The following is a 24,393-nucleotide window of genomic DNA, read 5'->3' on the forward strand; positions in this document are numbered from 1 at the left end:
ACTTATAAAATCCCTCCTAACAAATAACAGACTGCAAATCATTCGGTTCTTAGTTGCCTCCTCACCTAAAAAAGTCAGTTGAAAGCTGCAGCTTTTTGTTTCTCAGTTATACTTCAGGCTGCTGTTAACTGGTATAGTTATGTGTAGCATTTACTTTTACCTGTAAAGACTGAAAACGTTGCAATGGTAAGCACTGCTGCCTCCTTCCAGGTGTCCTTGAGAGGACAAGTACCGAGGTACCTGGGGAATTCTCTGGCGAAGGTGATGTCCTTTTTAAAATACACAGAATTTTTTAAAAACAGGACACACGCACACATGTAAAAAATGTAAGCTATTCAGTTATACCAATATATTTAACCACAGTGCCATGAGGCCTCGTCAGCTATCCTGAGACTAACGTTTCAAGGCAAGTGGGTGCACGAGGGACGCAGGGGATGTTCACCGTGCAGCCAAGCCCTTGAGGCTCTGTAACAGGTATTGCGTAGTACCAGTGTGGTCCAAACGGCCATCCATCAATGCTAGTCAAGAACTGGATGTTTCTATTTGCAGATTCAGTATCTCCTACACAACTTAGGTCTCATCTCTTCACTAGTCAGATGCAGCTAAAATAAAACAGAGACACTTTACCAGTGAAACAGTGTTTAATATAGTTAAATTACTTAAATAGATTTCAATTTCCATGGGAAATCATAACTGTATCCATTTTTGCAAGATCCAGAGTAAAGAGTGTGTGAATACCCCTTGAAATGATCATGACACACTGTCAACAATCACAGCTAGAGATACTGGGGACTTGAAATTTCATTGACAACACAACTTCATAAGATGAATCAAAAGTTAAGACGACTGCAGACTTTTGTAAAGCAGAAAGCAAACCTAAAACCGAGTGTATGGCATGAAGGTAATGAAACGCGGTGAGGGGGTAAAAGGGATGGAAGGTGGAGGGGGGGAGAAAGGCATAACAGCGTGATGCAACTTAAGTATTTTTGCAAACCAGGAAAGATGTAAAGGAGCAAAAGTATAGTACAAGGGCAGACTTGGCAGTTTTACAGAAGTCAATATACTATACTTTTCAGAGATGTTTTCTAGTGGAAGGGAGAAGGAAAGGGGCGATGCCATTTAAGCTCACGTTTAAATGGCTTAATGCTCAGGTTATGCTTAGCAATATAGCAAATTAATTAAGACAGGCCCATGGATTTTCGCTTATTCTCATCGTCGAGTAGGAAAAAATAAATCACCACCACCATAGTGCAATCATTAAGCTGTTAGTACTACAATAATTCTGCCCTGAGAAGAGTGGAAAAGAACTTTATTAAATGTCAAAAGATTGGAGTCATTTTTAGTGCTAGCCAAATTCAATATCAAAACTCTCTCCTCACAGAATATAAAAAATATAGCTTTTTTTTAAAATTCTTTTCTTTTTTTTAATAAAATACCAAGGGATTTTTCTTTAATAGTTAAAAAAGGTACATAAATGATAACAGTGAACTATTCATAAACCCCCCACTAGTGATAAAGATGTCCAACACAATATCAATGGCACTGTATTTTAAGGTTGACCACCTCATATACACATTTGCCATCATAACCTTTTTTGAAGATCACCTAATTCCTGAAAATTGAAAATCTGTGACTCAGTTTAAATAAGTGCCTACTACAGGAAAGTCAACTCGATGCTACAGTACATAGTTCCTGGTAATGTCAAATGGCAGTTACAATATCAGACAACTTTCATATCAGCAGGATTCTATTAAGACCATCTATGAAAAATGACTTTTTTAAAAGAAAAGTTCAAATGAGCTTATTTTTTTTTCTCTTCTTATAAGAGCTCCTGTTAGAGTTAGTTAGAAGATTTGCTTGGAGCTCTTTTTGACATGTTTGACTGCTACCGTCCCAGTAGCTAAAACTCAAGGTCCTGTTTCCATTTGTTAAGACGCCACCCTCCGCTTGAATGCTGCATGGAACAACAGCGTGACTACCGCGTTTTGGGTTTTCCTCTTCTTTGGGGTTGTAGATTTTTCTGGATTTTCATTTTAAAATGCATCTGATTCAGCCTGGAAACTCACCGGTTTGTTGTTGGTTGATTGTATAGTGATAATCTGAAAACTGCCAAGTCTGTGTTCAGAGTATTATGCACAAAAAAATTACACAAAAGTCTACAGGTTATATACACCTCCCACCACACCTTGGTGTGGACAGCCTGCCTTCTAATTTATATATAATTTACAAAATATAGAATTTGGTATATCTGTTAGATCTCCATGTTTTCAATATTACAAAATAAAAAATACAAAAAAAACCACAACAAATTTCAGGGGAGTTCCCCCCACAAAGTGTCTCTTGTTTACATCTAGTCTTTCCCATGTAAAAGGATATATACCAAAGAAGAGCACAGAAGACTTTTTAATAAATATGGTTGTAGAGCCATCTGTCTTTATCTCGACCTTCCCCTTCATCAGATGTGCCAGCCCCACTCAGAAGAGCAGTCATTTAGCCATGTAGAGGAGGGGAAAAGAGGGGGCCAGGGCTATAATGTCTTTTTACACTAAAACATTACCGATGCCCTTCTGAAAGGCCTTTTTGTGTGCTGCAGCAGTGGGTGTCAATTTTGAAAGCCCATTCAAAACAGCTAATAAAAGCACAGTGGTACACTTCAAACAGCTGGCAGTATGGGATGGAAACATTACGGGAGTGCAAATCCATTCCAAAATAATGCTTTGTAGTGAATCATACATTCCTTCAACCAAGTAAATGTTGTGTTGCGTTAATAAATACTTAAATAGCTTCTTATATCATCCTGTGGTAGCAGCCTCTTTTAAAAATTCCAAATTCATGTCTTATCTGTGAACTCTGTAGTACACATCTTTGGTCGACTTAGCACTCGGCCAGGAACAACTCCAAGGTGGTTTCTTTCGATTGCCTTTCGTGATGGGTGCCCAAAGAGCTTGCTGATACCAGCTCTAGAGTCACGGTGCGAAGTTTCAACTGCGCTGTGTTTTCAGCTTCGCTGCCAAAAAGTGATTCTTCTCCGATTCACAATCTTGTGTAATGCAAATTCCATCTCTGAGTGACACTGCAATCGGTGCTAACTAATTGGAGGCCCTTCATTGAGAAAGTAGGTGGTCATTTCTCCTTTGCCTTTGACCTTAATGACCCCTCGATATTCCAGCTGATAGTTGTTGGCTGCTAAAACCTGGTACATGTCTGTGGTTACCTGCAGAATAAACAAGAGTAAGCAGATGCTTGTCATGCTTTCACACAGTCTTTTCATTTGCTTTTGGAGTAATCCACGGACAAAATTAAAGTAGGATCAACTATTTTGTTTCTAAGTCGGTCGACTTTTGCATATTGATCGCTAACTGAAATGTTGGCACAAGTTGCAGAACAAACACAACCTTTAGAAACTGAGAAACTACAGAAGTCACACATGGTACGCAGCTGGGGGAAAAGCACATTTTTCAAGGAGGTCACAGGATAAAAAGAAACAAATGAGTCACATTTTGAAAAATGCACCTGGCAGTTCAGTCTACTCAGATGCATTCATTATATCACTGGAGTGGTAGTAGGAAAACAGGTTAAACATATTTTAAAAGTCCTCAAAAATGACTTTAGAAATTACACAGTGGACATACAATTTAGAAGGAGTCATTCAGGGGTTTGTTTTTTATGAAGGAGAAGGTAGCGGGCAATGAGAAACACCGAACGAATGGAATAATCTAGCCAGCATCCAAATTCTCTCTGCAGATGCCATTCAAAAATAATCACTTGTGCTGCAGAATTACAGAAGTTTAAAGACCAGATTTCCTGAGATATTTATTTATGACAATGTATTTTCTCACCCTTTTTCAGATGGTGTTAAATATTTCCATTTCTGGCTTCCTATTGCTGTAACATTGCTGTGCTGATTTGCTTAACCAGAATGAAAATTGTTCACGGACCATCTCGTAGGGAAGTTTAAAGGGTGTTGGATAAATATTGATCCAGTTAACTGACAGCTTAATTGGAAAGAAACAGCATGGCTTCCCCTCTTGGGTTTTACTTGGTTACTCTATTTTATATCCCTTCAGTACTTTCCCAAGGAATGACAATCTGTTACTGTGGACATTGGCTCAGTGAAAGCAGGACAGTGGAATTGAATCACTGGAAAGGTCACTGTCTGAAGGCCAAGGAGATGTTTGATTACAAGACAGTTTCCATTAACCCCTTACACCGTCCTCTTTCTCTAGTTATATATCCCCATCCCGCTGATGCCTGGATCCTTGCTAGCCTCACAACACATACGGCATTGTGAACAGAGAAGTGAATTACAGAAATACATATCTGAATCGAGCCCTTGGAAAATAAAACAACCGACAGTTGCACGTAGCCGAACAGCGAAGCCAGCAGCACGAGTGAGTAAGCATCACAGCAGGACTGTGCTCATAGTGCCAGTGAGGCACTCGGGGAAGGAAAAACTCAGCTCAACGCTTCCACCCAGAACTAAACTGCAAGTTTTTGACCGAAGGTTGCAAAACTGTTCAAGATTAAAAGACAAAACTTGATGGTACCACTAGCATTCCCCAGTTGGCTTTTCTTTCAGTACTACGTAAGTGTATGGCATAAAGGAATAAAATGAAACCAAAATTCCAATTCTAATTAAGTTTCAAAACCCGTAAGTGACACAGGGCTGGCAATGTACGTTTTCCAGTGAATTCCTTACCTGAATCCTGTCAGGCACCCCTGTACTGTCCATTCGGCTGGCTACATTCACCGTGTTGCCCCATATGTCATACTGGGGTTTGCGTGCTCCTATCACCCCAGCTACGACGGGACCAATATTGAGGCCTGGAAGGAGAGCAGAAATCCCACAATGCTCAGATCCATCACGTGTGAACCACATGAAACTTGAGGCAAGTTATTTTTCAGACAATAAAAAACATCCTGAGGTTCATTGGTTCTAGCTGTGCTTTACCCTGACATGTAAAGCTACGGCCAAACTGGGGAAATAAACTTTGAAAAAAAAGTTGGCTTCTTTGATCCATTAAGCCTGTCTGACTGGCAGCACGGGCTGGGTCTGCTCAATCCAGAGCTACTTTCCGGTACCAGATAACAGGATAAGGTTTATTTGCCATCCAGCTGCCAAGCAAACTGCTCACTTGGAAGTCAGCACACAGCTGCTGCAATGCTAAGCGCCTGCGAGGCAGCAGCCCGGCAGCCTTCCAGAACAAATACCACACTTGACATCCTCACATTTCTTCTCCTTCTCCTTTTCTGTCTCTTTTTATTCCCTGACTTGAAAGACAATTTAATGTCCAAGAATGGCAGAGCCGGGGACCACAGGGGGTGTGGGCAGGGAGCACATCCCAGGCAAAATGAGCCCAAGCTCAACCACCATGTGAGACCATGCTGTCGTAAGAGCTTCTCTGCACCAAGGTCGGTTGCCCAACTGCTCCTAATTCTCCAGGGAGCTTCAGTAATAATGCTGCTACCCTAACAAAACTGCTCTGATGTTTCAGAGAGGCCAAAGTGGTCACCAGGCGCAAGACTATTAACATCACTGTACAGCTAAGCTAACATCTATGTTTTTTACTCTCCACAAAATCCCCAGCTCAGAATGACCACTACCTATACTTAATCCTGTAAACACAGTGACATTACCTATCTTCATCTGGAAGTTGTTGAATGAATGTTCATTAATGTATTTCATTTGGTCCATTAACCTCATGGCAAAATCAGCCAGAGCTTTGATATGCGTCTTCCCTTCCTTGTCGTAAGTGGAATCGTTGAGGCCTGATGCAGCCATATATGTACTGCCGATGGTCTTGATCTTCTCCAGCTGCCGAAATTGGTCTTCACTTATTATCTGTTTCACAAGAGTAAAAGAAGCAAATAAACCTTGCTGTAATGATGTCCTTGCCACGTGTCCTCCCTTGGTACAAGCACTACAAAGTACTGGACAGAGCCTCCACTACTCAAAGTATAGGAAGAAAGGGGATTAGATATTCGGAAGAGCGACAAAGGAATAGAAGGGATTTTAATGTGGGGAAAAAAAGATTTAAAAATTAAAGACTTCTAGAACGAGGAGAAATGAACCATAGCACAAGGATTCAATAAGCCACCTTCCTTCAGGAGCTCAGCAAAGCCCAACTAAACTCACTGATTCGGTTCACTCTGTCCACGCAGATTTTCTGCAACTTACTTCATCAAAATCAGCAATGATCTCGTTGAGCAGTCTCAGACACTCCACCCCTTCGTTGTTGGCCTCCAGCTCCACATAAAACTCTGAGAAGTTGCTTATGGAGGCGAACATGACAGCCACGCACTCACAGGACTGGTAGTACAGTTCATCATTTCGCCGCTCCTGAGCCAAGAAATGGGCTGCCACGTCCTTCGGCAAAATGTTGTGGAGGAGGCGTCTGTTATACGCCTGCAGCTCCTCCATTTCTTCTTTCTCTTCAGTGGCCTAGTTTAGGAGGGAGAGACAGTGATGTGCTTACTCTTTTGGTAACTGCTCTGGGGAGGGAAAAAAAAGCTGAAAATGAACTTGCAGGGGGGTCAGAAACAGAAGAAAGGGGGAAACTGCAAAGGAAGGCGGAACCAGAGAGATGCAGAAACTTTTGTTTTGCAGTGGAAGATGGTCTGTCTCTTTGTATGCACACATGTACGTAAAAGCAGGCACAGAGTAACACCAAAATCCAATGTTGTTATGTTTCTGGGCCCTGAATTGGGTAACCTGTACAAGGTCTGTTCCTTTTGGGGAACTCCACTGCCATCCACAAAAAACATCCACAAAAACACATATTTGGCTTTCCCAGTCAAGCACAACAGGTTTCAGGAGGACAAAGACAGCTCATCATTGCTAAAGTATGACTGCATGAGTGGCACTGAATTATAATCCTCTCCCTGCACCCCCCAAATGCCCACGTAGCTAACTAAAAGGACCCTCCTTTTCCACAAGGTTTGCTGAGGTGCAGCGATGGTCATGAAGTATAGTTACCATGGAGCCCATGAAACAGGCCAGTCCGACACTCTGGAGCGGACTTTTCACCAGCCTGTAAAGCCCATGTCTCCTGTGGTAGTGGGGGTATGTCCAGGCAAAGGGAAACGTGAGGAGGATGGGTTGTCTTGTTTTTGTGATAATGGGTGTGGATTTGGGTTTAATGTTCAGATGGAACCAGAGCTTCAGGAAGGCCGTACCTAGGATGTACCTAGAACACCTTGGATGTACCTAGGCCTAGGTGACTAAAATAAAACAAGCATTTAGAGTTCACTAGCTTAATCAGACTTCAGAACCAGACTTGATTTCTCTTTGCAGATTTGCACAGTACCAGCATTACCTCAATTCATTGCTTCTGGTTTGTAGGTAAAGGTAGAGAGGTGTGTGTACTGATCACCTCTCTCTCTCTCTCCCCCCCATTACCTGATGGCAGCAGTATTTTCCCCCCTTGTTTTACTTTTTGCCATTTCAAATATTTCTCAGCAAAGGAAAATAACAGGGTCAGGCAAGGACCGGGGAAGGCACAGCTGAGGCGGGGGTCACACAGAGCGGTTAGGCTTACGGGAGCCCCGAACAGCTGTCTTGTGTACAGCACCCTCCGCTTCAGCAGAGGCACCAGGCAAAATGCACAGCCTTTTGAAATGGGTCTTCTTCAAATCCTTTTTTCCGATGACTTTTGTCATTGCTGGAGAGCTGGAGCCAAAAAAAAGGAAAGACTTTCCTGGCACATTTGGGCCTTGGCGTGGACAAACACAGCTCAGCCATACTCTCCAGCCCCACTTTGTGAGGGGAGAAGGGATAACCTCCCCACATCCCTTAAGTACATATTGGTAAAGGCACAAGCAATACTTGCAAAGCACTTACGACTTTGCTCGTGGATGCTGGTTTCTGAAACGGGACATTTGAAACTGGAAATGAAGTTAAACAAGGAAGGACCCTTTAGATGGTGGTATGTCTGGACAGAACAAGGAAAACACTTAGCTCTGCCTGGGGAAACAAGTGCTTTGGCCAGCTGAGCCCAGACCTGTAACAGGCAAGTTGGCTCATCCCTTCCATTGTTTTACCATTTATAAATGAGAATAACAATGTTTATCTGCTTCCCAAGGAGCTTTAATTAATTGGTGCTTCCTCAGTGCCTCCTACTCAAACCACTGAGACCTATTATTAGAATGATGTCCTGCCATCCAGAAGGTAAAAAATCGCTATAAAACCTGCAGTCCTGCAGTTGCCCAGCAATGAGTCCTGGGCAGAGCTGAGACCTGTCCTGCTTGCTTGAGAATCACATACGATGCCCCAACATCACTCATGGGCCCAAGTAGTGAAAACATTAACACGGAACCCAGGGACAGGAGTACAGTGTGGCATTATCTGTAGTGTGTTGGTTATCCAGTACTGCTGCCTAGGGGCTAATGAAGGCTGGGTATCAAGCCAGTTCCCACTGCTTAACAAGAAAGTGAATGCAAATGCAAATATGAATCTTTCACACCCCTGAACACAGCAAACTAAAGCTCACCGGGAAACAATTCAGCAGTGAATATGAGCTGCTTATATTTACAAATCGTGTTATATTACAGGTTCCTGCAACGGCGACAGGCTTAGTTGCCCAAATTCATTAACCTTGATCTTCAGATCTATAACCCTTTACTGTGGGGACCATCCAAAGTGCATTTACAAGGAAACAAGGGGTTAAAGTAAATAGCCAGGATGAGAAGCAAGTGAGTACGCAAAGTACCAAAGAAAAGCAGAGCATTACTAGCACGCCCAGTTATATGCCAGATCCAGATTAAATTCAAAGGCACTTTATAACACTCCTCAACTCGATAGTGAGTAGCTCAGTAGTTTTATATTAACACCAGTGACTATCTGTATTCCTCCAACACAGCAAACACCCACTAACCTGGAGTTTCCAGAGGAAATCAAGCCTTGCAGTGGATTCCACTTGCTGGGCATGCAAGTACAGCGCCAGGACAAAGACTGTAATGATGACAGGGGTCACAATCTTCAGCGCGACTCGTGTCATCGCTGCAGAGCTGCAGCCAATGAAAGAGCAGAATTTCCCAGTTAGTCTCAGTGCGGAGGAACACAGCTTCGCCATGCTCCGCAGCTCCCTCTTTAAGGCTAACCAGCCTCTGAAGAAAAGGCTTTTTTTCTTTCCCCTCAAAGCACGTGTTGGTAAAGGGACAAACAATACCTGCAAAAAGCTAGAGTTTGGCTCATAGGTGCTGGTTTCTAAAGCAGGACTTTGAAATTGGAAATTTAATCCAACTTCTTAAAAAAGGTTAACATCAATATAAAAGCCATTTTTTTAGAGAATGGCCATACATGCTCAGCCACCACTATGCTTGGCAAAACCAAGATGCTGAGAGCTCTTCAGACTGTATTCACTGTGTCTCCTGCACTGGTTTCGCCAGCCTCCTAAGTCTGGAACTGTTCTACACTTACTGCTTCTCTAATTAGTCACTTCTTAATGGCCTTTATTTTGTAAGTATTCTATAAGCTGAAAAGAGCACTAAGACACATTCCCATCCCTTCTGACAAGCAAGCAAATAAAAACTGTTAAAGCTGAATTACAGAGTTATACAGTATGAAAATATTATTTTGATAAAACTTTTGACTTGTAATTACAAGTAAGCTCTATGAGATGCTCTGTAAAGCAAGTTGACATAAGTCCCACAGGAAGAGGATGCTCTGAGAGTAGCTATACATACAAAAGGGCAATACTCAGTCCACTTAGGGCATTTGCACTGTGTTGCACCAGCTCACAGCAATGCATAGTCAAATACCAGACACCGCTGGGAAGTCAACATGCTGATATTGCACCTTGTGAACAGAAAATGCCTACCAACAAAAACCCATAAAAATATTTCATGCCAAAATGACTCACCATGGTAACGTTGCATTTGGCGACACGCTGAAAAAAACCACAAACACAAGGTCAGTGGAGTGTTTGGCTCCCTCCAGCACTCGTCCTGTACATCATTCAACAGCACCTCTGCAATGTGGCACCTCTAACACTGTGTGGGGCTATAGCCCTTTTAAAGCAGAAAACTACAAAAAGATGGGGGGGGAGGTTGTCTGAGCTACACTCAAAAATCCAGCGATGGTGCAACATGGTTAATGTGGTTAAAATATCTAAGAAACATTAAGAGTCAGAGAATCATTTGGGATTTTAATGTCAGTGTGGGATGCTTAGCAAATGCTTGTGCATCCATCACTACTTCATTAGGTCAAGCTGGAAAATTTGATCTAAAGAAGGAAGCTTTGGGCTAATATCTTGTGAGGGATAGCTCCTCTCTTCCCCATTTATTGTAGTATTGAGATGCATTTAATTCCTTTAACTCTAGCACTACTCCCTTCTTCTGCAAGTTGCTCATCTCCAGTGTTGCACCTAGCTACGGGTACTGCACATGACTGCACTAAAGAAAACCCTTATGCGGATTGCTATTACTATTCATGATACTGTGAAGTACTCATATGAAGCAGAGCTGCTGGAGAAGATGGTGTGCTTTTCTCACAGTGAAAGGATGGAAAGGAGCTTTCTGGTAGGTAGTAGCTGTCTGAGTTCCTGACTGATCAATTGCTTAATGCTGCTGGGTTTCTTCTCAAGTGTGGGTGGACTATTAGGTGGCTGAGAACCATGTACATGGAACTTTTCAAACACTATTTAAATGGAAAGAAAGAGATCAGTGGTAAAATTACTGTAGTGTCATTGATGCAATTACAGCTTTGCAGGCTACTAACATGATACATCTTTAGCCTGAGAATCTCACAACTGTCTCGAGAGCTTCAGGCCACAGTTTTCTGGGGCTGGGGGGAACCTCTCGCTACATCATCAGAGATACAAATGATCAAAATTGAAATAGCCAAGGGAGCCTAACTGGGCATAAAATTAAAAAATAAAAGCATAGCGACTCTCTAACCTTGTTTGTTCTGAGACATTTTCTGCAGCTCTGAGCATGGAATTTCTTCTGACACCAATTTTGCAACCCACCGTTGTCTCGCACAAGATCTATTGCACGGCCTCTTGGCCAGCTCCAGCACTGAACATGTGTGCTTGGATGTGGACCCAGTTTGGGAACCCTGGGGACAGTCACTCCCACCTAAAGGCTGGATCTAGCTGGAGTTGGAGACACTTCCCACACGTAGCATGATTCCCCTACTCCCCTAAATCACTACCTGGCCAAGGATGACTGACTGCCCCCCATTATCCCTCTGTCTTATGATGGGAGCATGGCAGATCTGACCCTCTGTACTGGGGCTGCAGCTCACTGTGGGTGTTACGCTTGCTCTAAAATCTTCAGCAGACTATGAAATGCAGCAAACCCAGTAGTTACAATAATGCTTTGGATAAGTGAAAATGCCCAATGCAAGCAATAATGGCGTTACATTAGTAGGTTGCTCCCCCAGGGGACAGACATTTCCAGTAGCAGATGGCTTTTTAATTACTGGAAGGTAACACAGAGAGAAGCTTGCTAAATACACTTCCGCTCAAGTTAAGTGCACATTTTTAGCAGGAAAGGTGGTTGATTTTGGGGACAGCTCCCATAGGACAGGAGCATCTCCCTTCTCAGAGCCACGATGCCAAGCACAGACAGCCCTCTAAATCACAAACCACAGCTTGAACAGAAATGATGGGCTTGATGAACAAATCACTGGGCAAAGCTCTTTGGGCTCCACTATGCAGGAACTCAACTTGGAACATCACATTGGTCCATCACATCTTTAAAACCAATGCATTAGTTTTATCTTCTGCATAGGGAAAAGGTAACATGATAGTAGCTCTGTGCATCCAGTTATACTTCATGTGTCACCACGCTGGTGTGTCGCTGCAGTCAAGTCTAGCAACTCCCAACGTGCTATAATCAGCCTTTCAGTTGCCTGCATGCTGGGTTCGTTTGTACACAGAAGTGTGAAGTGACATCTGCATCACTTCTAATTAGTCAGAGTACCATAATGGCTGCAGAGCAGACAGTAATTATGTAGCTACAACGGGCACCCAATTAAACTAGTATGAGGTCATGTTGTGTTTTTTTTTAATATCAGCTGGACAATAAGGTACAGCTCTGAACTATGTGCTACATGCTGAGCTCCCATTTCCCACAATACATAAATGGACTGCCAGACATTGGGACAATAAATAGCTGTCCATGGAGCTCTCCGGACAAAACAAATATCATTTAGTGAGAGATAATATAGCATCACAGAAAGCTATTTCTGGGAAAACATGCTAACCTTCTCCACTTTATTACTGACATTTTGATTGTGAAGTGACGTAAATTATACTTCTAATTGCTGTAATTTCGCTTAGTGCTTGACTTAGAAGAATGAAATTATATTTGGGATATAAAACGCTTTTATTTCTCTAATTGTGTTAGAAAATGCTAAATAGCTCCCGCTGTTGGAATACATAACATCTGCAAAAAAAGGAAGGAAACCTCATTCTCCCCATACCTCCACAGAAAGCTCCATGGGGTTTCCTACATAATTTCATTCACTTGAGTTAACAAAATAATTTAAGTGATTACTGCCAATGGCAGTAAAAGCCATACCTCCATTAATTATTACTGGGCACACTTGAATGCTAAAATCATGGAATATTTATGTGAAGGACAGAAGTAACCAGGTGCATCTGGCTTGAAGGGATTAATGACCATCAAGAAATTTGAGCAACTACACAAGCTATTTCATAACCTACAAGATAGTACTGGGAAGGACCATGGGAATCTTCTCAGTCACCCTCCTGTCCGAGACAGGAGCAACCACAGCTATCATCCTTGACAAATGTTTCACCTAAATTGGTGCTTTCTAGATCTCTGATTGTTCTTTGCTGCTCTGGACTCTCCATTATTGTGAACTGCCTTCTTGCCCCAAACCGGAAAACATATTCCAGGTTAGGCCTTCCCACTCCTGCATAGAGCAATGGTCTACTTCTCATGTCTTACAGGCAACTCTCCTTATTATACATCCTAGCATCATGTTCACCTTTAGACAACACCACTATTTGATTGACTCACATTCAAGAACAGTTGCTACCTACAAGGGGAAATCATCAAAACAAGTAGTTAACGCAACAACGCAACTCCCAGTGAGAAATGAAACTTGTGGAGGAGGGTGGGTTTGCGGATGTGCCAAATTTCCCTCCCTGGCGTGACCTTCAGGAGAGGGGTAACCATGTCAGTGGAAGGAGGTTGCCACCATGATTAATGTGTGACCTGGTAATGACGAACTACCTTTTGTAAGTAAAAGGGCAACTGTCTACTCCCATTTAGCCCAGGCCTTTCTGCTGGGAATTGTGCTGAGACCAGCTGTCATACTGGCTTTTCAAATGCGGACATGTGTCCAACAGCAACTGTCAGGAGATCACTAGCCAAATATCAAACACCACCATTCCACCACCCCAGCCTGGGTTTGATATACCAGATGTCCAAACATCTTGGTGGTTCATTACCACATCCCTGAGCCAGCTCAAGTTTGTTGGAAGGTTTTTTTTTTTTGCTTTTTTGAGAAAAGACATTTCTATATTGGGAGTGTAATACCAGAATAAGTGAGAATGACTAACTACAGCTCCCCATTTCTGGAGGAAAAAGAAATACAGATCCACTCTGATTCCAGTTATATTTTGTTATTAATAGATAGTTCATTAGTCAAGTTCCACATTAAAAAGATCTTAAAGGGAACTGTGTTCTCCTACTCTTCTGAGGTGGAGAGCAGCATTGACAAAGCCTTTAGTTTACAGCCATGCCTTCTCTAGTATCAAGCACTTCCCTCGCTTGCACCACAGCCTCAGCGCTCCTGTCCACCTAATGCCACACTAAAATCACTGGGTGAAAGAAATTAGATGAAGATTTCAGAAGTGAAAGGCACTTACTAGGTGTTAGCTGTAACCAGGAGATCTGCATTGTCAAAAAGGTTGACCCCTGGCACTTCCACAATGAGAACATATATAAATTCAATGATTAACATAAGGATCAGTTTTCCGATACAGCTGATCTGAAGGAACACAGAGCAGGCCAGGAGACTCAGTAAGACACTGTAGGTGAAGTACTGTATAAAGACAAAAAGGGGAAAAAACACAGAAGAGAGATGAATGTCAGCTGGATAAATCAAAACTGAAAACAAAGGAAACTAAACAGAGGGACAGAAAGGGATTGGGAGTTATGTAGTTGAGCTGACCAAACATGTAAACCTGGGGCTGCCTGTGGGATTCTCCCATGTTACAGGAGATTTAAGTGTTAAAACTGAACCGATGCAGAGGAAAACTCTTGCATTCTTCATCAGGCGTTATTTGCTTTACGCTCAAGAGGCATAGGGCTCGCAGCTGTATACCCAAGGTTGTGATGTAGGTTTGCCCTGGACACGGTTATTGAATTAGCAGAAAGCATCATCCAGTTATCCTGGAATACTTCGTGCTTTAAGGTCGAATTCTGGACTTGAATTTGCGTATCTGCACAATACACAGGACCAAGGGTATTAGCAATTCACATCACCAGGACAGATACCCACTTGAGGCCAGTTGGAAAGTATTGCCCCTGCTGCTGTGACACACCGAATCCATTGGCAAGATACAGGCTGGACAAACTTCTACCAATGCCCAACACCATGATCATTTCTTCTGCCAGCAGTTGCAGGAGTGTGCACATGTGTAGTAGCAGAGCCCTTTGCCACACCTGGGTGGTGGGGCAGCAACTTCTGCTAATCTGAGTGCTGAATGTTTAGCATGCCAGTGCTTTCAAATGCGACTGCAGACTGCAGGTGCCATTTATGGCTCCTGGGAAAGCTAGCATGGATGTAAAATGAAGAGAGGCACGTTATCCAGCTCATCACCTTCCTGCTATCAAATCTGTGAAGACTTAAGCTTCCACTCTGTCCGGACAGGCCTATTTCTGGCAAAAAAGCTGTATCAGATGCCTGAGGCAATCCATCCTTTCAGTTAAAAGCAAGCCCTAGCTGAAGTAGAAATACGCTTATGTTCTGAGCTCATTTATTAATAGTTCATCACTGATATATTAAATTAGAGAAAATAACTTGTACAGCTTGTAACTTGACTCTTCAGTTTCTAGAAAATGGGTGGATGTTCCCTGTAGCTGAGGGGTAGGATCCCACCATCTCCTGAAAGCACACTGGGAGCAACAGACAACGCCTGTACCAGATCCAACATCTGCCCTGCAGAGCGCAGGGGAGGGACCCCTCACTTCTTAGCCCACTGACCGGCAGGACCTGGCTCAAGGCTGCCATAGCATCCTCAGCATGCAAAATGGTTGATCCTCATTGCTTAAAATCCTTCTCTGTCCTGAACCAGCACTCCTGACAACCTCATGATGGGCACAGACTGTTTCTAGTTCTCCACTGTGCCAGATTTAGCTCCTGGGTCTTTCTGTGGACATACTAAGAGCCTTTGCAGGGCTGAAAGTCACAGTAATGGTGGTCTTAGAAACCTGACAGAATCAGATAGGGACCATATTCCTGTTAGGTTAAATGAAAATAGTGGGATACCAGGGCTTTCAGTAGCACCTTGGACATCTGGATGATAACAGATCAGCCATAAATCTGTCAGGTCCCCATAAACCCAGACGACCTTGACATAAATTCTGCCCCCATCCTAGACAGATTTTTTTCCTTTTCAATTTCCAGAGGACAAGACACATAATGGCCATGACCTAAAAACTCAAAGGTCTTAAATAGCTATGCAAAAAGATGATTTTTTTTTTTGGCAAAGTATTCTACCAGTGTGTAAAACATATTTGGGTTTTTTTTTTCCATTAGAAGCTTTTTTTTTTTTTTAGACAAGTTGTTCTGAAGAGGTAGGATTTGCATTTGCAAATTGAAGCAGACCACTATGAGGGCTGCTAACCTGCCTGAGGCCAGAACCCACTATACCTAGTAAAAGAATACATAAGCAAAGTTTTTCATCAGGACATAAAACAATGGAGGGAAGGGTTAAATCTATGACTAGACACTGATTTTCAGTGAACTGATTTTCAAGTAACACTGAGCACCCACAAACTCTTTTGAAATGACTTGCAGTTCTGCATGCCATTAAGGACTTCATGGAGAAAGGCTATTTCTCCTGCTACAGGCAGGATCCAACAGTTATAAAGGCCTACTGATTATTCAGCCCTGAAGGAACTTAAACATTAATGTGGACTCATGATATTAACTTCAGACACTTAAGTTTGTCCATAGTAGCCTGTGTCAGTCCTATAACGTCAGTCAGGAGCAACCTTGCTTTCCTCTGAGTTACTGAGATTTATCACACAGGTTTTATAGCCCCTTCTCAGATCAAGCTCTGCAACCCATTTTTTTCAGGCAATACCTCTGGAAAGTTGCAGTTGGGCAAAGGACTATCACAGAATCCCTGCAAGGTGCCCAGGCTGTAGTTGGAAGTCAGGTTGGTGATAAGGCATATGTCCACCTGGTCAGGAGTGACGTTGTATTCTGCAGCCATGCAGCTGGCAAGATCCACAGTGCTGCACATGAACTGAAGAAAAAGATGGTATTAAGCTCAACAGCATAGACAAGGAGAAGAAAACAAAATAGTATGCATCAATTTAAAAGCCCCTTGGAAATGGCTGTAGCAATGTGCAAAATATGCAAAATGAAATCACCAGCTTATGTTTTACTGCATATGCACAGCTATGTTTTTTCTCCCCCAAAATATTAATTGATAAAATCCAGGCTGTGCACTCTAGAAAGCTAGTTTTGTGCTCAACTTCACGTACAACTTTATGTCTGAAGGTTCACAGGCAGAGGGGCTGTAGATATTACACATACAAATATATCCCGCTGTCTGTGATAAGGTCCTGGTGTTGCTCTATTTCTGCTGATGGGAATTTCTGAGCTGATAACTTTCCCCTTCCATCTCTAAAGCTTCTGCTGTGGGTCCTTCTACAGGGAAGACTTTAGCAGCAAGGCTCAAAGGCTGATGTGCTATGTTATGCTGAGGAAGCAGCAGAGGCCCATTCTGATCTCCTCCATGTGCTGCTCCGTTTGTCCATTTTGCTGATTTTGAACTAAGCAGTTCACGAATGCAAAGAATCACACATTATGCAGAAAAACAAAGCTCTAATTTCTGCATGGTGCTCAGCAACACACACCACCTCTTTGCAGGTGGGGGAAGGCGGTGGGGTGTCGATGCCACTGAGCTAGCACCTCCCATTCAAGTACCTCAACAGAGCATAAAATTGTTCCTAAATCTCCACTGTGTGTATAGGGGAAGCTATAGTTAAGAGGCAAGAGCAAGCAGTGGTCTGATTTTTAGGTGTTTAAGCCTCTCCATGCCAGTGCAAGTCAGCACTGCCCCAGCTGAGGCCATAACTGAGAGGAGCAGAGGGCCATGTGAAGTCTTTGTAGCTACCTCCAAGCTCAGGGCTTTAACCCCAGGCCCATCTCTCCTTTTTTTTCCCCCTGCCTTAAAAAATGAAATAGGTGTATGCAGGGTAGAGAATATTCAAGTGGTTTCTTTAAAATGCATTCAGCCTTCAAGTCATTTGTACAAGTGAGAAACCAGCAGTTGCAGGGTCCTAGAGAACAGTCCATCTCTCTCCGAGTCTGAAATCAGCAGCGGCGTTTGAATACAAAGCTAGACTGCCCCGGTCCCAAAAGTGCAGCTCAAAGCAAAGTCTTCACAGTCCCTGTTAGGCGATTACTGCACTCGGAGCAGGATGCAGCACAGTGCAGGAGGCCGGCACAAAGCCTACGCAACACTTAAGTCCCACTCAGTATTGTGGGAGATAAATGACGCATCAGCCTCGTGCCGGCCCCTCATGCAGGGGTACGCTTCAGGCTTGGCTTATGTACTTGGAGCAGAAGCATTTAAAGAATCAGAAAAGAACACAGGCACAAATTGGTGCCAGGCTTATGATGGGCTATAGGGAGGCAGCTGTCAGGCTCCCATTTCTTTTCTGTGCCCGAAAAGCAAAAGGGAACTGACCTCAGCTGCTGTAAGCATTAGGCAGGATTACATTAAACCCAGTGGTTGTAAGGGTTACGATGCTGCAGAGAACCAATAAGAAAACCATGCAGAACCGAGTGGGTCAAAAGCAAATAATGCACATACCATGTTGACAAAGGCAGATAGAAAAACCAGGATAATGGCAAAGACTCCAACTAAGGTACTATTGGTCCTGGACTGTACAATCTTCCTAGAAAGAGTCTGGAGTGGAGCTGGGAAAAGCTGCATGTGGGGGAAAAAAAAAAAAGATTAAAGAAACATGTAAAATCATTGCTTGTTTTACAGATTACAACCTGCATTTGAGCTGCCCACATCCTTCAGCACAGCATCTGTGTGGATGCTGCCCAGGGGTTAGAGAATGGTGATGGGGGATGGCAGCTCCGGGACAAGGGCGAGCAGGAACCTTGTGGCAGCAGGCCCAGCTGGCTCACCAAATCTACTTAGTCCTTCCTAATAGGAATGATGGCTCCTGAGCCGAGATAGCATGGCTTGCAGGGCTGTGCTCATCCTGTCGTGAGAAGCAAACCACAAGCCATTGGTAACTGAAAGAGCCAGGAGCTCGAGCCTGTAAATTACTGCATCAAAAATTAAAAACAAGCAGAAATGAAAAAAATACATGTCATATCCCTTTGATCACAAAGGTGTATCGTACGACTTTCTGGTGCCATTTCAGAAACAGATTGTTAAAAAGCCCAGGTCTATGGCACCTTGTCCAGTCTATGGCACTCAGCACCACAGACACACGGGGCTAAAAATAACCGCTGGTGAGGGCGATCACAGAGCTCCCCTAGACAGACTGTCCCAGTGATTCACTACTATCAAAGCTAGAAGCTTTCTTCTAATTGCTTTCTGACTGCAGGCTGCCAGCGTGCTTTGCTTTAGGTGCTGCATCGTATTCTAGGTAGAAACAGTCTCTGTGTTAAAGCAGAGACTAACCAGGCGCTCTCTGCAGCAAGGGTCACCCCTCAGCATCGCATGAGGCCTCCTTGCATTGCATTAGCTACAAGAGAAGTCCAGAAGACAATGAAACCAACCCTTTCTCTTCATGCACCACCACCGTCCCAGTGCAAGCTCGGGGCTGGAGCGATGAGAGATGGATGCTGGGAAACCCTTGCACACTGACACCCTCCCGCTGGAGAGCATCGGCCCCGCAGTGCCCTTCCCCTCCACACCATCGCACCGGGGCAGAGGGGCTCTGCTGAAGACTGCCAAGGTTTTTCCAGAACCCAACTCTCCTTTCCCTACTAGCATGCTGCATGAATAACTAAGCCACTAGAGGGTATTTTTAGAGACACAAAGAAGCTAGCAGCGCAGCGACACGGCACTGCAATTTAACTATGACTAATGTTTCTATTAAAAGTCTTGCTTTTCCCTTTTATCCTTCACTCTTACACCTTCAGAGATGCAACATTTTGTCAGTGCATAGCTTCCCACACAGCAGTCCTACAACGTAATTACGAAGTGTTTGAACGGCCAAAGCACTGATTAGCTGGTGACTTTTACAGAGGGAGAGAGAGGTTGTCGCAAGAGTTTTGAAAGAGCTGATTTCAGCTGTTACCAGCACGTGCACAAAAATCCAGCTAACTCCAGGCAAGAGGAGAGGGCAAGGCTCTGTGGGGGACAGGAGGAAAGGGGAAATCGGGGTTATGACTTATTTGCACTGAATGAGGATTGATTGAAATTCACTGAAAGCTTATGCAATGCTTCAGGCTCATGCAGCTACTGTAAAACAAAGCAAAACACCTGTCTCTCAGAAATAAACCTTGCTGATGTAGAAATCCTTGGCTCTGTTGATAAGCCATGAACCAAAATATCTCCTTGCCCTACCATGTCCAGCTGCTTCCACGCAGACATCAGGTAGCAGATCCCTACCAGTGCAGGGTTGTGGGAAATGCCATGGGGCTTTCCTCCACTCTAACCTTTATAGGATTTGGAGGGAGAAGGAGGATTTGTGCTGCATTTAGACAGTTTTCTCACTAGATTAGAGCAGGACAGGTTTTCCTGCCACCCCTTTGTTTAGGCCTCAAGGCCAAGCTCCACAAAGGTATGCATGGACCTAACCTCCTTCTGTAATCTCTGGGAAATCAGGCACCTAAATAAAACTTGGGAGTGCTTTGTTGTGGATCTTGGCTCAAGCCCCTGCTGCCAACAATCCCAAAAAAGCCTGACTTTGAACCAAGCCTGAGATATCAAGCAAAGCTATCAGTGGAAGACACTTAAAATTCTAATGAAAACATGTTTTCTTTGTATTAATCTTGGTTCTCATTACTTTGCAAACTAGGGAAAATTTTAGGTCAGAAAACAAGTACAGCTGGAAAAAGTCCTGAAGAGGAAACAAATGCCAAAAACCATAGGAGGTCAGGATTGAAATAGAGAGCGCAACGCCACAGCCATGCCGCACATCTGAGGAACCGCTGCCTTGCGAACAACATTCATGAAGGCTCTATAACATAAGTAACGCTCTCCCCATTTCACAGAGGCAGATAAAGACCAGGAAGCAGCTTGGAGGACTTCTGTGATAGAAATGGGGGACCTGTCTCAGCTCTGACAATTCAGCTCCACTCTAGCAATGTTCCCTCCATAAAAACATCCACAAGTCAGGGATATAACAAAAAAGAAGAAAAAAGAAAACTAGATGACTTCCCCTCCCATTCTCCAATAAAATAAAATAGAATGCCTTCTGTCCTAGGAAAAGAAGCAGAATATCAGGACGTTATAGTACAGTGAAAATCCATGCACTGTTGCTGGTTAGCCCACTGGTTTGTACTGTCCAACACCATTTACTCCCCTTAATAAGACTCAAATCTTGCCTGGGTGAAGAACAGGACAAGGGAAGGTCTGATGAAATGGCAACTCTAAGCCCGTACATGCACTACTGAGAACAGGGGCTGAAAGAAAGGACATGATCCATTTGGGCAGCCGAGATTGACGTTTGGGTTGCCACACAAGCTTGAGGTCACTCATTAGCCCTCTTAAAATCCCCATGTAAAGAAAAATAACCACAGTGGGAAAAAGGAAATTGGATTGCCCTGTATCAGAAATAGTGTGGCCAGCAGGAGTAGGGAAGTGATCGTGCCCCTGTACTCGGCACTGGTGAGGCCGCACCTCGAATACTGCGTTCAGTTTTGGGCCCCTCACTACAAGAAGGACGTTGAGGTGCTGGAGCATGTCCAGAGAAGGGCAACGAGGCTGGTGAGGGGTCTGGAGAACAAGTCTTATGAGGAGCGGCTGAGGGAACTGGGGTTGTTTAGCCTGGAGAAGAGGAGGCTGAGGGGAGACCTCATGGCTCTCTACAACTCCCTGAAAGGAGGTTGTAGCGAGGTGGGTGTCGGTCTCTTCTCCCAAGTAACAAGCGATAGGACGAGAGGAAATGGCCTCAAGTTGTGCCAGGGGAGGTTTAGATTGGACATGAGGAAAAATTTCTTTACTGAAAGAGTGGTTAAACATTGGAACAGGCTGCCCAGGGAAGTGGTTGAGTCGCCATCCCTGGAAGTATTTAAAAGACGCGTAGATGAGGCACTTAGTGACATGGTTTAGTGGGTGGTGGTGTTGGGTTGACGGTTGGACTCGATGATCTTAGAGGTCTTTTCCAACCTCAATGATTCTATGATTCTATGATTCCAGTTCATTCTAAACTGAAATGCATAAATGCTGCTGGAAGACATTCTCTCCCAGAAGAGAGAGGCTCTGAAAGCGTGCAGGTACCAATGAATATAGAAGGGGAAGGTAGGGCACTGTTGTACAGGTGAAAGTCCGAATTTAAAAAGCGATCCAACAAGTACTAGTGTTACACTGAAAATAATCCACAACCTCCAGTCATCTGCATGACAAAAATACACTAAATAAAAACTGTACTTTGCAATAACAGCTGATCACAGACAGAAGAGTAATATTTCTCCTTTTTGTCTTCCTAACATATATTGTGGACATGGAAAACTGCTTAGATAATTGCTGTTGTGTTGTGAGATGAAAAAAACTATGAGGTCTTTAAGTTTTGATTTTTCAATTTGTAATAAAAGCCTTTGAGTCATTCTGAAGTACATTAAGATGCTTCTGGAGTAAAAGACAACATCTCCAGGCAACTTGATGTGCAAGTCCATTTATGTAACTTACTTCACAGTGATTTATTAGTCTATTAAAAAAGTACAGTTTTCAGAGGTATTTTTTCCCCTGCTTGAGAAAAAAAACCAAACACTTTAGGAGCATCTACACCAGCTTTGGGAGGCAAAGAAACAGGTAGGCAAGCTGCACCTATGTAAAGCTACAGAAAAACTTATTTTCTTGTAAAGGATAACTTGAAATTTCTCTCGCACGTGCTCCCAGGAACATGTAAGAAGTTGAATTCCACACAGCAGTGTAGATATCAGAAGTTAAGGATTTTAAGAAGAAACACAAACTTGGTAAGTTAGTAGCAAAACAGATGTCTGTCAGTGGAGTATTTGTGAAGGGACCCTGGTTCCCATGACCTTAGACTCTATTGGGAAGGAACATCATCTCGCAGTGGCCAAGTCTTCATGGAGCATCAAAGTGAAGAACTGGAACTCTCTTGTTTATTACAGCTGAAGAAACTTGGAAAGCCAAGCTGGCTGCGTTGGCAGTTCCAGGATCAACTTCTAGTCCATGGAGAATTTTATAGTGGAAGATAATAATGACAGCAAAAGAAAATAAAACATGATCAAGCTGTCCAGAAAGAGCCTGCTGGCCACTGTCAAAGCCAGAGATGGAGAGGCCAAAACAGGGAAGGAAAATCTCACATCAAAGCTGGAAAGAGGAAGAAAAAAAGAGTCACTTACCATGTAACAGCACAGCAAACAGGCAAAAGTTATGCTTATGCTGGTATCCTGGGGTGGACACCTGCTTTCCAACTTTGTGTGGAATGAACCACTGGTATGTAAAACACATGCTCTCCTATTCCACATCCGAGTGTGAAACAAAACAAACAATGCTGACATCCCTGTGGTCTTAAAATTTCATCTAAAGGATCTGTAAAAATGCCTTCCTTGTGTATATGTGTAAAAATGCTTCCTGGAGCAATGTGGAGTACAGAAATAAAGAACACCCCTTAACCAAGGACTGGGTAAACCCATTGCTTAAAAAACTCTGACTTGAAACACCAAAATCTTTAATGACAGAAGCAGACTGCAGCTACTGGGAGCTGCTGCCACCAGACAGGTAGCTGACAAGCTAGAAGTACCCATCCCCTAAACAAGCCATCTCATAATCAGATGTTGTCAGCAGAGGCTAATGTGGAGCACTAAAAAAGGGGTAATCAAAAAGGTACTGGAGGTAGAAGGCCCGATATTTTCAATATTGGCAATATGTGCACAGAAGGCACCGGCCACACTGAATGTTATACATAAGCACCTTGTGGGTCTGCGCCAAAATGCTGAAAACTCACTTTTGGAAATACCAGGAGCTTCACAAAATCCCATTAAATTCTGATGTTAGTCTGAATTCCCTCTTATGTCTTGTGTTTCCAGGGCCTGTGCACTGAGGCAAAGCCAGCCAAAAACAGTTGCAGGCACCACTGAACAGACCTCTTCTACAGGAATTTGAAAGATCAAGGCAAAGAAAGCAAGACCGAACATCTGCCTAAGGTCACAGGGACTGAAAAAACCTGTGTGCCTTTTAAATTAATCGTTAATTAAGATCAGTAATAATATTAAACCAAAAAGCCCAAACCAAAACCTTTGAATGATGGCAGAAGAAATGAGTGCTGCTGTCAGTATGTGGAAGCAACCTAAGCCCATAAAAGCCAGAGGGTGACAAACAGCTGTGTGCCTTGAAATCCATCTGGTTACAAGTCAGCCAGCTCGAATGCTTCAGAGGTCTGGGTCTGCCACAGCTCTTGCCCCAATGTTTGCACAGCACCAGTACAGCTGGTGTGTTGGTGTGGCTCTGCACGGCTGGCAGTGCGCTGGGATGTTGCTGCCGGTGGCACTGCAGTGTAAGTAGGCTCCAGCACAGCTCTGCACCCAGTTTCCATGTCCTCTGTGGCTGTGACCAAAAGCTTTCCACATTGGTTGTTAATTAACTGCTAATCACATTAACTGCTGATACCAGTTTACAAACCAATGACACTCAGTAGCATCTCCACGTACAATGGACACACCAAGTATAACCAGGCATCTTTGGGTACCATTTCCAGCTCAAGGGACCCAAGCCTTCCTATTAGCACTGTTATTTCTGACTTGTAATTCTCATTGCTGGTAAACAAGCAGGACCAATGGGATGCTGCACTTATGAACTAGGCTCCCTTTGAAATTGTCTTAAGCCCAAGGGAAGACTCGTGAGTGAGTTGCTAAGTTCAAATATAACCTGAAGCTTCTTTGACTGGGAACAGTTGGTAGGTCTTATTAAACAAGAAGGCAAAGCTTAATTCTCCAAATCTAACTTTCAAAAATCAGAAAGACATGGAAGGTGCAAGTCTGTCAAGAGCACCCACATTCAACTGTTGAAAATGGCA

General features: G+C 43.5%; 1 protein-coding gene across 1 annotated transcript in view; it reads right to left on the reverse strand.

Annotated features, from left to right (window-relative positions):
* Positions 1–622: 622 nt before the first annotated feature.
* ADCY5 (adenylate cyclase 5) overlaps positions 623–24,393 on the reverse strand; it is a 234,084-nt gene continuing 210,313 nt past the window's right edge. The window contains exons 13-21 of the mRNA XM_076342980.1: positions 18,033–18,149; positions 16,290–16,454; positions 13,845–14,020; positions 9,861–9,887; positions 8,874–9,006; positions 6,179–6,442; positions 5,638–5,842; positions 4,700–4,824; positions 623–3,214 (exon numbers count right to left, since the gene is read on the reverse strand). Coding sequence (XP_076199095.1) covers positions 3,086–3,214; positions 4,700–4,824; positions 5,638–5,842; positions 6,179–6,442; positions 8,874–9,006; positions 9,861–9,887; positions 13,845–14,020; positions 16,290–16,454; positions 18,033–18,149 — 1,341 coding nt within the window. The 3' untranslated portion in view covers positions 623–3,085. The remainder of the gene's footprint in view (positions 3,215–4,699; positions 4,825–5,637; positions 5,843–6,178; positions 6,443–8,873; positions 9,007–9,860; positions 9,888–13,844; positions 14,021–16,289; positions 16,455–18,032; positions 18,150–24,393) is intronic.

Source organism: Aptenodytes patagonicus, chromosome 6 (genome assembly GCF_965638725.1).
Source record: "Aptenodytes patagonicus chromosome 6, bAptPat1.pri.cur, whole genome shotgun sequence".
NCBI lineage: Eukaryota > Metazoa > Chordata > Aves > Sphenisciformes > Spheniscidae > Aptenodytes > Aptenodytes patagonicus.